General features: G+C 41.3%; 1 protein-coding gene across 3 annotated transcripts; it reads right to left on the bottom strand.

Moving 5' to 3' along the window:
- Positions 1 to 166: 166 nt before the first annotated feature.
- Positions 167 to 8,051, bottom strand: LOC308322955 (uncharacterized protein). 3 transcript variants are annotated; one of them, XR_013964781.1, is made up of 4 exons: positions 6,820 to 8,051; positions 5,677 to 5,821; positions 5,262 to 5,366; positions 2,814 to 2,937 (listed from the first exon to the last, which is right to left on the bottom strand). XR_013964781.1 is itself a non-coding variant. In XM_080774469.1 (2 exons), exons 1-2 carry the CDS (start codon positions 7,993 to 7,995, stop codon positions 769 to 771), a joined length of 1,188 nt encoding a protein of 395 aa, XP_080630595.1. In that variant the 5' UTR covers positions 7,996 to 8,051; the 3' UTR covers positions 167 to 768. The 3 variants fall into 3 exon arrangements, 1 of the variants encoding a protein (XP_080630595.1); XR_013964782.1 differs by lacking the exon at positions 5,677 to 5,821; XM_080774469.1 differs by lacking the exons at positions 2,814 to 2,937; positions 5,262 to 5,366; positions 5,677 to 5,821 and adding an exon at positions 167 to 1,028 and having other exon boundaries at positions 7,068 to 8,051.
- Between the last annotated feature and the right edge of the window lie 6,777 nt (positions 8,052 to 14,828).

The following is a 14,828-nucleotide window of genomic DNA, read 5'->3' as shown; positions in this document are numbered from 1 at the left end:
AGCCAGAGATCCACACCTTCAGGCTACCTTAAGAGTCCTTTTACCTTTCAACCACCGCCATTATAACTTTTGCATATAGGCTACCACAAACCCCGCCAAAAAAAACTCGTTTAGCATGCTAAACACAGACGCAGTATCACTGGAATTAAAGTACAAGTAGAGTTCATGGGCTTTAAAAAACATTAAAAATTTTAATGAAAGCAAGAACAGTAAAACATAGGGGTAAAACTGAACACATGATTTTCAAACATTCTCCAAAATGCAACATAAGAAAATAAACAAAGGGGCATCATCCATCATGTCAATTTACAGAACAAAAACGGCATGAAAAAAGTGACTTCAAGACTCAAGCTACACTGCCACACTGATACCCTGAGTTCAGGATGCCAAAAAAATAAACGTATCTGGCTGGTTTGTAAGACAAACAGCTTCCATTCTAAGGTTTTTTAAGCAGTGACAAGATTTACACATCCCTCAAAACAGAAAGCAATATCCCCAGTGGAATAAATTACATCTCAACACTTAACAAAAAAAAATTTAGTTCTTGGTAGTTAAAGTCCACAATGTCTGTTGCTGTTCTCTGCAGAATGGTGGCAGATGGGGTCCAGGGGGGAGGGGCAGTTCTTATATCATTCGGTGTGGGTGATGGGCACTGCTCCCTCATTGAGAGACACAAAGAAAACGGGTGCCTCTCGACCCGCGCGTGGGTTGTGTGGAAATTCGGTTCGTTTCAGATTTTCCCTATGAACATTGCAATACTAAGACATTTTAATAGCCGCCATATCCACCATACCCACCCCGACCGCCTCCACTTCCGCCCCTTGGGGCGTAAGGAGCAGCGCCGGCGCTCCTGTTTGAATAGCTACCCTGCTTCATGGCACCATAACCGGAGGACTGCTGTCCATACTCGCCACCAAAGTCACTGTAACCATTCCCGTATCCACCCCCCATCTGCTGGCCGTAGCCTCCCCCGTAACCTCCCTGGCCGTATCCCCCTCCGTTACCATAACCGCCACCACCATAGCCTCCTTCTTGGCCATAGCCTCCACCGCCATAGCCTCCGTAGCCGCCGCCGCCTCCTCTTCCGCCGCCATAGCCGTTGTACGCCATCCCTCTTCCTCCTCCTCGCCCTCCTCTTCCTCTGCCGCCGCCGGACGCTTGCATCTCCTGCTTGGACAGGGCTTTCTTCACCTCCACCTTGTGTTCGTTGATGTTGTGGAACTTCATCACCACGGCCTTGTCGGCGGAGTCGGTGTCTTCGAAGTAGACAAAGCCGAAGCCTCGCTTCCTACCGGTCTCTTTGTCGGAGATCACTTCGACCTTCTCGATCATGCCGTACTGCGCGAAGTAATCTTGGAGGTGTTCCTCGCAGATATCGTCTTTTAACCCGCCGATGAAAATCTTCTTCACTTTGGCGAGCGCTTCTGGTTTGTTGGCGTCTTCTCGAGATACGGCCCTCTTCACCTCCACGGTGTTGCCATCTACGACATGTGGCCTAGCGGCCATTGCTGCGTCGGCCTCGTCGGTGCTGGAGTAGGTTACGAAGCCGAAACAGCGGGACCGCTGAAGCTGCTGGTTAAGCACCACCACGCAGTCGGTTAGCTGACCAAACTGCTCGAAATGCTTTCGGAGGCCATCGTCCGTCGTCTCTATGTTCAATCCACCGACAAAAAGCTTGCAAAGTTGATTCGTCATGATTGCGTCTGAATTGAAAGTGGGATCTGAAAACTCAAATCGTCTCCTTCTTCAATGGAACGACGTAGGGCGGAGCGTCCTTAGCCGCGCCGTGCGTTGTGCTACGTACTTGACGCCGATTGGTGGACTCGAGTGTCTCCGCCCACCCACACTGACGTCAACCACCTTAGGAGAAAGCCGATTTACAAGCTCAGAATGTGTCGCGGATGCAAAGCGTCGGGCTTGTAGATCTGCAATTTTAGGCGGTTTGTTTTAATTTAAGCAGCTCAAATAAAATGATACTTTGAGTCCCATGGTTGCTAAAAGCACAGCTCTGCAAAACCAAAACTACTAAACCATGCATCTTACTTTGCAAAACCAAAACTACTAAACCATGCATCTTAGTTTTTTTAACTGTTATTTCTTTATTCTCTAGTAGACCACTGTTCATTAAAATAAAAAGTTAATAAACTATACTCAAGAGTGCAGATATTACTTTTTTCATTGTATCTTCAAGAATCTGCAGCCAGCTACGGTTTTTGATCTATTTTAACTGCCTCATCCAGATTTTATTTTTCTTTCCCACTTTTCAAATAATATTTGAAAAGTGGGAAAGAAATTGTTAACAGAAATTTGTTTTATATTATAAAACTAATGGTGCTCATACGGTATGACCAAAGCAATCACCCATTTTCCTTACACTAAACCTGTGATATTGTAGGCTCAGCGATTGTTCATGTCCTATTCTGAAGCCAGTCACAAAACTGACTACAATATTATGACCAAAGCAACTTTGTTGATCCAAGAAGACCCCATAAGCTTAAAACATTTAATGTGTTTGACCAACCCAAGTGGCTCTATACTTTAAATATTGTGGGCACAAAAATATAACTTCCCTCTATTGGAAGATGAAATAATGTTCTACTGTTCAGAGTGCATAGAACATCACAACCAAACTGGTCCTTTAAACATAGCAATCTACTTTATGCTGTTAAAGTATTCTGACCATATAAATCATACTCAACATGACTAACAACATAATGTAGGCCATTCACCTACTACACTGTACAATTGGAAACCAAGATAAATACACATTGGCATGCTTTTAGAGGACCTAAATACAGAAATACATCAGAACAATTGTTTAAATATATTTATTTTAGATTCAAATAAAAAAATAAGTTATTTTGTACAAGTTGTACATTTGACAAGGCTCCTTTCTCCATATTATGGGATGGTCAGAAACAGTCAAGCACTTCTATCCTACAAAAGAGGTAAAGAGAACAGTACAATTCATTTCGCTGCCATGTATATAACCTGCAATGTAAACATCTGTCATGAACCAGGTAATTATTTGTATTACAAATTGAGTGTGGCCCAGTGTGTTGATCCAACATACAATAGATCTTAAATTTCATTACATAAATGGCACATGTTCACAGCTTTTAGTTTCAGTCCAAATTCACACCAAATTGTGAGCAATAATTGCCATCATCTTGATTTCATGAGACATTTTCTTAAAGGCCCTGAACACTGTTAGTAGATATGGGGTTTTCAACTGATTTTGACCCAGGAACCACCATTCTGACTAAGAGCAACCTGGGGACCACCACTATTTTGTTGGTTGGGCTGACCACCCGTTCCGGGACAGTCCCGAAATAGCACTACAGTCCCGCAAATCAAAGATATGGAAAATGTATTGAGCATGTGATACCACAATCACAATAATCTTTAATCATATTCAAGGGCTTTTGGAGACTCTCAGAGGGCATGTGTGAGTGTGTGTCTGTATTCAGCTGTGATGCTCGTTATGCATCAAGCAATTATGTTTCTGCACAGTGCACTGTCAAATAGGCCTACATCTGGCTTTTGTTCAAGCTGTTAATAACTAGGATATATTTTGTTGGTTGTATGAACCACTTTGATACATAAAGCACTTTTAAACTGAAGATGATGGCCGTTGATAATTGAAAACCATTTGAAAACCCATGGATTAGTCAGTGAGTGGTTTTCAGGTCAAGGACACCTTAGCTGAGAGGCGAGGCAAAGCAGGGACACCCCCCAAAGCCTTGCATTTGAAATTAGCTTTAAAGGGGGGGGGGGGGGGTGCATCTTTGATGGATTCATAAATTTACTGCACCATCATTATTTATTAAATCTACAATAGAGTATCATAATTAGAATATGCATTAGAAACCGATTAAAGGTCGTGGACATTGGTTCATATTGATTTTTTAGAAATTTGACAGGCTACCTGTAGTTAGAGGACTCCTTCAGAGGTCCCAGACCACATGAATACCTTTTGTTACTAGCTGAGTAGGTAATTGCAACTTAAACAATGTGAGGGAGTTGTCAAAACCCAGCCATATTAAACTACCGGTAATAGAGCGCCACAGTCCCTCCCCCTTTCAGAAAAACGAGTGGCCCAGGAAATGAAAACTCAATGCATTCTCCCATCGGCACTTCTTATTTAATTCATTTAAAGACGGTTACGCCGCGGACAAAGCCAACTCGGATCGTGACAAATCATGACAATGAACACAATGTTTTGGGCCGATCAAATAATTTATAAGACGAAAAACTAATGATTTGATCGGCCCAAAACATTGTGTTCATTGTCATGATTTGTCACGATCCGAGTTGGCTTTGTCCGTGGCGTAACAGTCTTTAAATAAATTAAATAAGAAGTGCCGATGAGAGAATGCGGTTTCCATTTCCTGGGCCACTCGTTTTTCTGAAAGGGGAGGGACTGCGGCGCTCTATAATACATGCATTTAGTGTCCAGGACCTTTAATCGGTTTCTAATACATATTAAAATTATGATATACTCTATATTTAATTAATTTCAACACTGAAAGTACCGTTTTACCAAAAATAGCCAATCTAAAAGGCAAGCTCAGAACCCATTGAATTGTGATGCAGTCTTTAATCTTAACCGAGTCATGATGGGAACCCCATGGTGTTCTAAGGATTACGTTATACTTTAGCTATTGAAAAATAGCACCTCTACAAGCTTGGCACAGAGTGCCATGCTATGAGCTTGTAGATCATGTTTGGAAAAAAAAAAAAACGTGAAAATGTGGCCCAAATCATTGAATATTTAAAATCCCTGGAACTACATAATTTCAGATGGGGGGGGCTGCATATAATTTTTGGGGTCCTTGACATAAAATGGTCTGAGAACCACTGACATAGAAACATAGGTTTTTCAGATTCAGCCTCAGGTCAAATACATATATTCTGTCAAGATTTGTTACATCTTTGCTTTCATACCAGTAACTTTTGGAGTACCATTGGAACTACAAATTATACATATTTATTGAATCCAGAAGGCTCATTTGGCACTACTCATACAGGTACAAATTGATACTACAGGTAAAAACATCAGTGAATAAAGCAATATGCTTAAAACAGCAATTGTCAGGGATTCTGATTTGAACTTTTTCCAATTTGCATACAAATTGAAATATGACACAATTTAATTTTAATAAAGGATAAAAAAGCATAAAAGATTTCATCAACTGAATTGATGACTGAGCTTGCATTGGAACGACACTGTAAATGGACCAAATCCTTTCTGGGATCACCTGTAGGAAAAAGGAACAGCCACGTCTCTGGTCCCTGGTTGGCATGGAGACACACCCAATTCCATTATTGGGGTGATGCCCTGGAACCCAGGTTACCATAGCAACCTGGAGAGACAAAAGAGGTAAAATGAGAACCAAGACATGGGACGATTTCCTCAGGAGACACCAATATCGTTCCATTACTTCAGTAAATGAGGAACAAAACTTGGGTCCCCTTCCACCCATTTAATCTGGATATAGGACCGAATTGAGCAGACCCCGCCCGTTCCATTAAATAATCAATAAGACGCATAATTAAGTAAAAACTATGAGTAAAAGTTATATTAAGAAAATGGTGCATTTGCACACCATCTCAAAAAGGCAAATTCCATACATGGTTGACCAACACATAGTGAAGACAGGTTGATTTACATACCTAGGTTGCTGGATGAAGATATCCTAAAGAGATATTTCAGAGTCCTATCACAATCGACCCCAGGTAATCAACAGGGTCCTGATGTAGCCTATAAAAAACTGCTACGGCTATTTTTGCTGGGATAGTGGGATACGAGTAAGAACACCTAAATATAGGAATAAAGATGAACATCAACGCCCCCATGTCCACAATATATTAAATTCAGTGATATTCAAAAGTCAAGGGTTAGATGAAATAACCAGAAATAACCTTTTTTATATAAATGTATACAAGGCAAACCCTACAAAGCCTACATGCATTGGCTGTGGGTAGACTACAACCATTTCACCAACCTGGGAGTACGCTTAAACAGAGGGACAGATGCCATGTAACTAATGTGCAACGAGATGGAAGTCATAATCACTTCTATAACCTGTGGAGTGGAACTTAAGGCAACCTGGTTAAATGAGTAATAATAACTAAGCTAAGTTTGTTTAACTTTTTATTTAAAATGAACATACATTAATAATATGCATACCAAAATTCAACCAAAATACAATATACATGAGATATTGCTGCAAGTGAATGGAAAAGGAACAATATTTAGGAAGGATGGTGATAAACTGGGACACTATGTGTATGTGCGATGGGAAATTACTGACGTTGACTTTTATACACAACATGGTTGGATAAGAACAGGGACGCTGCCTCGATACTGCAGCACCATTTTCCCGCCGTTACTAAATGAGCTAAGAGCTACAATAAGCACTAAGCAGTAGTTACACAAATGTGTTACCAAATACATAACTAAAAAAAAAAAGGAAAAAAAAGCAAACCATATCACATGCGCCCTCACCCCCATACATTGGAAACACACTAAATTTTAGAATGAAAATAAACGAATAAACCATTTGCTTAAAATGAAATGAATCATATATAGAATATTTTCAACAAAACAGTCCTACATTGACTAAAGGTTCCAAAAAATGTACGCAAAAAGCAGATACCAAATGTATAAACGACAGCTACAGGCCCGACAGCTATACATGGGAACATAAAGGAATACTCTGAGTCTGAAATTCGTAATAATCGAATCAATGTGTCCTAGGAGTACGGCAACAGCTGCTCGTGCAAATCAGGTTTTCTGGGAAGGGATCTTCCTACCTGTTTGGGGGTTTTGAGGTCTTCCGTTTTGATTAGGGAGGGGGTCACAGTGTCCGATAGTTCTGCCGTGGTTGGACATTACGGCAGACGCCCCATCATTTAATTATTTTTTTTACTTTCGTCCAAATCTGGAGGTATGGCGGAGGAGTTTGTGGAGGTTTTCTTCGCGAACAGTCTGTCGTTGCGGAGGGCGAAGGAGGTGGTCTAGTAGCCGCCACTATAGCCTCTCTGCTGGTAGCCCCCGCCACCGCCGCCTCCTCGGGTGTATGGGGCCGCGCTGCGCTGAGCGCCGTAGCCACTGGGAGCAGCGCTCTTCATGGGGCCGTAGCCTGAGGGCTGCTGGCCATAGCCGCCACCAAAGTCACTGTAGCCGTTTCCGCCGCCATAGCCGCCCATCTGGTCTCCATAACCACCTCCATAGCCTCCGCCATAGCCGCCTCCATAGCCACCAGCGCTGGCTCCATATCCGCCGCCGCCGCCATATCCACCTCCGTAGCCTCCGCCATAGCCGCCATCACCACCCCCGTAGCTGTTGTAGCCTCCTCTGCTACCGCCGAAGCCATTTTGATTTCCTCTCATGCCTCTCATCCCCCCTCCTCTTCCTCCCCTCATCATCCCACCGCGGCCGCCTTGCGAAGCCTGCATCTCTTGCCGGGTGAGGGCTTTCTTCACCTCGACCTTGTGTCCATTGACGTTGTGGAACTTCATGACGACCGCCTTGTCCGCTGAGTCGTTATCCGTGAAATAGACAAAGCCGAAGCCCCTCTTCCTGTTGGTCTCCTTCTCTGAGATCACCTCGGCCTTCTCGATTTCGCCAAACTGACCGAAATATTCGATTAGGTGGTCTTCCTCGATGTCGTCTTTAAGCCCCCCGACGAATATTTTCTTAACTTTGGCGATGGCCTCGGGCTTGTTGGCCTCTTCCCTCGCCACGGCTCTCTTCAGCTCGACCGTGGTGCCGTCGACGACATGTGGCCTAGCCGCCATTGCGGCGTCGGCCTCCTCGGCCGTCGAGTAGGTTACAAAGCCGAAACAACGAGACCGCTGCAGCTGCTTGTTCACCACGACGACGCAGTCAACGAGTGTGCCGAACTGCTCGAAATGCTTTCGGAGGCCATCGTCGTCGGTATCAACGTTAAGTCCACCGACAAAAAGTTTACAAAGTTGGTCAGCCATTTTCGGTTTTAGCTAAAGACTTGTTGACCGCAGAACAACCGTAAGCAAGAGTGTGCTAAGCTTGAAGGTGGTGGGGGAGGAGAGCGGCCTTTATTTATACAAACGCTGTCTTGTGACGTCAGAATAGATTAAAAACGTCACCGCCTCTTCCTTTTGCGCAGAACAGAGCCACATGGCGCAGAATAAAGGCCTGGTTGATATGCTTCGTCATATGACGGTACCGCGCGGCGAAAATGCCAGATCACCATACATTATGGATAACGTATACGTTAAGCACATGCATTACAGTATATGTATATATAAGATAAGTGATTTTGGAAAACCATCAAGCATTCTCCAACACTCCTGATTTTATTTCATTCCATTCAAAATGGAATGGAATTGTTTTGGTTTTAGTTTTCAACATTTTTGACAACAAAAATAAAGAAGAATATAAATATAAATAGCTGATACATTTAAAGGTGGGCACTAGTCTAGGGACATGCGCCTCAATGTAAAATTGGTTATTTTGTACAAAATGTAAAACTAATAATAATAATAATAATAATAATAAATGTAATAATAATAATAACGATGCTTTTTCAATTACCGGTATTTCATAATTAAAAAAGCAGGCCTAATGTATATGATGTGAAGTTTCTGAACATGCACAGTAGGCCTACATCATCATTAATTCTATCCTTCAACTTCTTGTTTATGCCCCAAAATGACTGGATAGGAATGTTCTAATCATGTATAGGCCTACTTTACTTTACACATGTGCCATGAATTTGTGATTGTATATTGTTTGTCAGAGCGACTATGACTGTGTGGAACGGAGCATCAACTTCCACTGACTTATGCCTAAGGTCGCCTCCTATGGGCACAACAACAAAGACAGCAACAACATTGGACTGTCTCTCACTCTCTCAAAAAAATTGCCATTGATGAGTGCATTGTTGTTTTTACTTTGAAAGCGAGATTACAGGTTCTACCTTCTAAACTTAATCTCTCCATCTGCTTCCCAGGCAATCATGCGCCTCACTGTATCCATCATGGCCACGAACAAATAGCTGAAACCATGTCCCACATCTTAAATGGTTGCCATGTTTACAGGGGCCTTTACATAAGTAGGCATGACAGAATAGTGGATTTGATATCGAAAGACATCTCTTCCATTTTCAGGTCCTCCATCATGCTTTATAAGCATTCTGTGAAACCGAGGATGTTTAACCTGTGTAATGATGATTCTGTGTTCTCTAACATTTCAGCTAGTGGTTATGATTTGTAAATGAAAACCATAGAGAGGTGAACACCTCTATGGTTTTCATTTACAAACCATAACCATTAGCTGAGGTTGGCTGTACCTTTGACTATAGCCTGGAAGAAGCCTTTCTAACCAAAGTGCTGAAGTATCAGCAGCTAGTGCAGACCATCTCACAGCTAGGCTACAGATGTAAACTTTTAGTTTTTATTTATTTTTGGCAGCCTAGGGCATGTGCATAAGTTGGTTGTGAGGGGCTTACAAATGGCCGACCTTTCCAAAAGGAGAGCCGAACAGTTAGCGAGGTACTGCTCAGTTTCAGCCATTATAGGAAGCCGCTCAATTTGGAGGAGGTGTTGTTTACTTTATCCATGATTTATGTCTGCTGCCCTGTGTCCGACATGTCAGCTGTATGCCTATACTGTATGTAACGATGCTTTGCCGTCCATGCACGTTGTAACTGGCTGCTCTCCCACTGTCAAACTGCACTGGCAGTGTTTATGTCCTTTGTACAAGGTATTCCTGTACTTCTTATTATGTGGACATAAATAAACATTGCAAATGTGTGTGTGTGTGTGTGTGTGTGTGTGTGTGTGTGTGTGTGTGTGTGTGTGTGTGTGTGTGTGTGTGTGTGTGTGTACACTACAGTTATATTGTTTTATCTTTTGTTCTATTTTCCTGACACGGAAGTTTTGATTTAGTTAAAGCTGCACTAGCCGCCTATATGTAACTTCCCTTTTCTATGCCGGATTTGAACCCGGTTTCCTATGCAAGTGCTGAGTCTGCTGACATTTTTACCATTGAGAGCCTGTCTGCTTGAGTCTGGTCTTGACCATCAGGTCAAAATTCCTGTCAGATCCTGTGTCTAGGTGAGCCATGACCTTTGACATGATCTACCAAATGTCTCTATAGCAGGGAGACAACATACAACCACCCCAATTGCATTGATTGATTGATTGATTTATTAACAGTTTGCAGAATTACAGTACATTTCAAGTACACCTCAATACAAAAACTGTTAACAGTGAGTGGACGACACCATAAAGCATTACACACGTTTACAATAGGGCCCACCATTAATCAAACATTTAGAGACGTACATATACACAACTATATAGTAAAAAATAAATCATCATAGGAGGTAAAAAGGGAAAAGAAACATATACAGTGAGGGGAAACAGGGGTGGGTGGGGGATTCAGATTTTACGGGTGCCAGTTTCGAATTGCAGACGTCCTTCCGAGTCAAGGGATTTGCATGTCTTAATGACTGTTGGTAGGGCGTTCCACATTTTGGTGGCATACGAGTGAAATGAATTTAATCTCATGTTTGTGCCGAATCTGGGTTGCACATGGTTTGTTGAACTCCCTCTGGTGTTGTGGGTGTGGACTTCGTTGACATTACGGAAGTATTTAGACAGGTACATGGGTATCTTGGTGGTGTAGCGAATCTTGTGGACCAGACCCATTGCAAGGTGCTGTACTCTGTCGTCAACCCTAAGCCATTCCAGCCTGTCAAAGTGGGCAGGGGTGAGGTGGGTTTGGGGAGTGAGGCCAAGTAGTAGCCTGACCAGTTTGTTTTGGGAAGTCTGGAGCCTTGTTTTAAGGGCCTTAGAGGTGCTGTGGTACATAAGATAAGTTACAAATTTAATAAGGTTACATAGTGATGCTTTAATACATTTGTGAGGAAAATAGGATTTAATAAATATATTCTGTAGTGAAAAGTAGAATTGCAATAAAGAATATAAATCTGAGGGTATCTTGTGTGGTACTTTATCCCTTATGCCCAATCTTCTTATTTTTTTTCAAATAGTGAAAATAGTAATAATTCTTTGAAATTAAAACGTTTATTCCTAATGTAAAAATCATACAGGGTGCTTCAGTTGAACCTTTGAGACAGATGGGGTTCAGTGCTCCGAAAATGTTGGGAACCCCATGCATTTACATGAAAGGTTCTGTCCTAAGTCGAGACTGGCCTACTTTTGTCGGGGGTAGTTGTGGTGGTTGGGGGGGGGTCTTAAACTGTGGCAGTATAGTTTACACATCAGAACCTGCGAGACAGCATCTGGCCCATGGGACAATTGTTGTACCAACTCCTACTGTGCTGGCTAATTTGTATATGAATGGTACTGTCATGCAAGGTCCTCACCTGGGACAGATGTGTTTTAGCATTTGATATGCAGAATTGTGTGCCTCAGGAAGAGGTATCAAGGCAATTGACAAAGGTAACCTTCATCTTTCTTCATCATCACCACTCCTTTATGCAACTGAAATAACCCACAGATTGGGTGAAAGTTACAAATGCACACCTGGTTATGAAGTAGTGGGCAGTGGTTACAAAAATATTTGTTGGAACTTTATTTCATGACATACTAGGCCTATTTGTGACTTTATGAATCAATAAAGTGTGCTTATCAAAAATATATTTGTCAATGTCTGTGATGTGATGTGGAGGGATTTTAAGAAGGTAACATAAGATAAGAGCATAAAATGTCTCCAATCTAAAGTGCTACAGTGGGTATGGTTTTGCACACCAAGGTTAAGTTTATGAAGCGGGACACATTTTCCCCACAATAAATACTGCAGCCAAACATCATCCACTAACAGTCTAGAGTCAACATGAGGCCATATTGTTTGTTTATCATAGGATTCGTTAAACGTGAAGCCTATATGACACACAGAAAACTGTACTTTTTAAATTGACATTTGTCTATAACACTGTGGTCCGGGACCCATTTGTGGGACACAGACCAATTTGTATGGGTCACAATTAGAGTAAAAATCCCATTTACTTTTCCTACATTTAAAAATATAAAGTATTTTTTTCAAAATGTTTTTTTTCTTCATAAAATAAATAAATTATTGTATACATTTTAAAACAAACGAAAAAGTAGGGTTAGGTGAAAATAGCCGAAAATATATGACATAGGTATCGGCATACGCTCTACCAAGGACTATTTGCTGTAGGGTAGTTTTTCCAATTAGAGATTAGCATCCTTTCAAAGGACTTGAGTTTGTTGATTAATTTTCACACTTCATATTTGCATGTGATACCTGTAACAAAGAAGAACAGTGGTTTCTGGTGACACTTGTAAACATTTAAATAAACGGGATCGCCCCCCCTGGAACACATGACAATGTTGACTGATTAAATAACTACAGAACAGTGGCAGTAAGGTGTTAAGAATTGGAAATGTATAGCAGCCATTGTGCTTGCTGACTGCAGACTGCAGGTTTCTAACTCACATAATGACTGAACCCTGCAGGGGACGGCCATTGCCATGTTCATTGTTAGAAAAAATTGTTGGACTGACTTCAATCAGTCGGACTGTATTGTTAAACTGAATAAATATCAATAGTTCACTAAATTAACCCAGTTTTACTTGGCAGTCCACAATGACTTGTTCTTAGAAAATCTTATATCAAGTGCACCATCTCAGGAACCACATGGGAATGCCATGGATCCAATTGTGGATCTTGGACTTCATGTGGCCAGCCTTTGACAGTCCTCTACATGTCAGCTGTCTGACTTTATATGTATCTATGACACATACCCAAAATTTGGGCAAGGTTTTCAGCCTGATTAGAGCCCCATTGACTTAGATTATCCATTATTCCCTTTTCAGTTAAATATTTGGAAATGGTAAACATTTGTGAAAAAAGATTATTGTATGTACTTCTGTGGTAGTGTGTTCAAGACATGTGGCACTGATCATTACAGCATCACCACAGACATACAGACAGACAGACAGACAGACAGACAGACAGACAGACAGACAGACAGACAGACAGACAGACAGACACTCCTGCAGAGCCACACAATAGAAAACAAAATCATCAGAGATGGTAATCTATTGCATTGTGTAAGCATCTTTGTTGTGGTACTACTGTAAGTGCACTGTTCAGGCATAACAATTTCCCCTGAGAAGTCCACTGAATACTCTGTTAACTTCAGCATATTATAAGCTGGGTCATAGGTCATTAAATATCAAGACTTGTTCAGTTTACCGAGCAATCTCCTTGAATTGAATTGTCCTTGTCATCTCAACACGTCAACGCCAGAGGCAGGGAGTTCAACAAACCATGTACAACCCAGATTCGGCACAAACAAGGGACTAAATTAATTCCACTCCTATGCCACCAAAATGTGGAACGCTCTACCAACAGTCATTCTTATTATCTATCAATCAAAAACGGTCGGGAACTAACTTATTTTCTAGCATTTTGCCTACATTAAAAGTGGAGTATTCAGCATTCTTCACCATGAGTCCCTCCCTGTTTACAGTCAGGTGCAATTCCTCATATCCCACCCACCCCCCAAAATCTCAAATAAGTGAGCTTGCATTCTCATTCTCCTGACATGAAATGTAGTTAATGATATGTCAGTTTAACATTTAAGACAAGTTCCAATGCATAACTGAAGGGGGTGGTGGGTCTGAAACTGTGGAATTGTTAAACTAGCAATCAACATGAGTCAGTGTGACTGTGACTACATCTGGCCCACCAACCGCTACTGTGCTGATTGATTTGTATACAAGGTCTTCACTTGGGACAGATGTTAGAATTATAGCTTTGTGTATACTGAAAAAGGGTAACCTAACCTAATCTTTTGTATCACTCATATGGAGCTAAAACCTGCACCCACATTACAGATAGGATGCAAGTCACATACTTTGCATCTGGTTATGAAGTCTAAGAAAATGATTTATTTTTTTGAAGTGATGAGCAAGGAAGAGAAGAAATGCAGGGACTTAAATGTCTATCTCTACAATAAGCTTCTTCAGCCTCAAGGAGAAGTTGAACAGGTGCTGGACACTGCTACTAACTGTTCAGTGCATGTGTTACATTTAAGAAGTGACACATTTTCCACTAGAATATTTTATATTGAGGTCTGCAGTCAGAAACTATGCACAAAGTTGTTGTTTTGTATTTTTTTAAATAATAAAAGCTGAGAATTTAACAACATTGTTACAAGAAGGCAAAAGGCTAGACACTGATGATTTGTTACTATTTCACTAATTCTTGGGCTTTTCACTTCCAGTGAAGTCCAGCAGGGTCACAATGGAAATAAGCCTTAGGGCGTTACTGTGTTTTAATCATCGGTGTCTGTCTGCTGTATGTATTGAAGTGCTCTTTCCTGTTATCACCAAATAAATTCAATCATTCACTCATTTTTGTTGTTGCATTGCAGTACTTTCAAAAGAAAGTGAATTTGAATTACAATCACTTCATATTTGCATGCGATACCTGTTCAAAATGTGCTACCATTTCACAAAGAGGAGCAGTGGTTTCTGGTGAAAAGCATACATTTCCATGTCAACTAAAAACAGGCCAGGCCCCTGTGATCACACCCTTGGAGCATGTGTAAATGTCGACTGATTAAGTACCGGTATTCACAGCACAAAGTGCCAGCCCAGTGGCTAGAGAAAGAATCACTGAGATCACATTTCAACGCATATTTCCGATTAAAAGCGAAACCCCATTATATGAACAGAAACACAGTTGGCGTTTCAAAAACACATAATACTGATAAAGAATGGATGCAATTACCTCCATTATAGATATATTTTTAATATATACTGTAAATGTAAGA

The sequence above is a fragment of the Protomyctophum bolini genome (assembly GCF_963924005.1).
Source record: "Protomyctophum bolini genome assembly, chromosome: 10".
Taxonomy (NCBI): Eukaryota; Metazoa; Chordata; class Actinopteri; order Myctophiformes; family Myctophidae; genus Protomyctophum; species Protomyctophum bolini.
The sequence above is the reverse complement of the archived record's forward strand: the minus strand, read 5'-3'. Positions and strand labels throughout refer to the sequence as shown.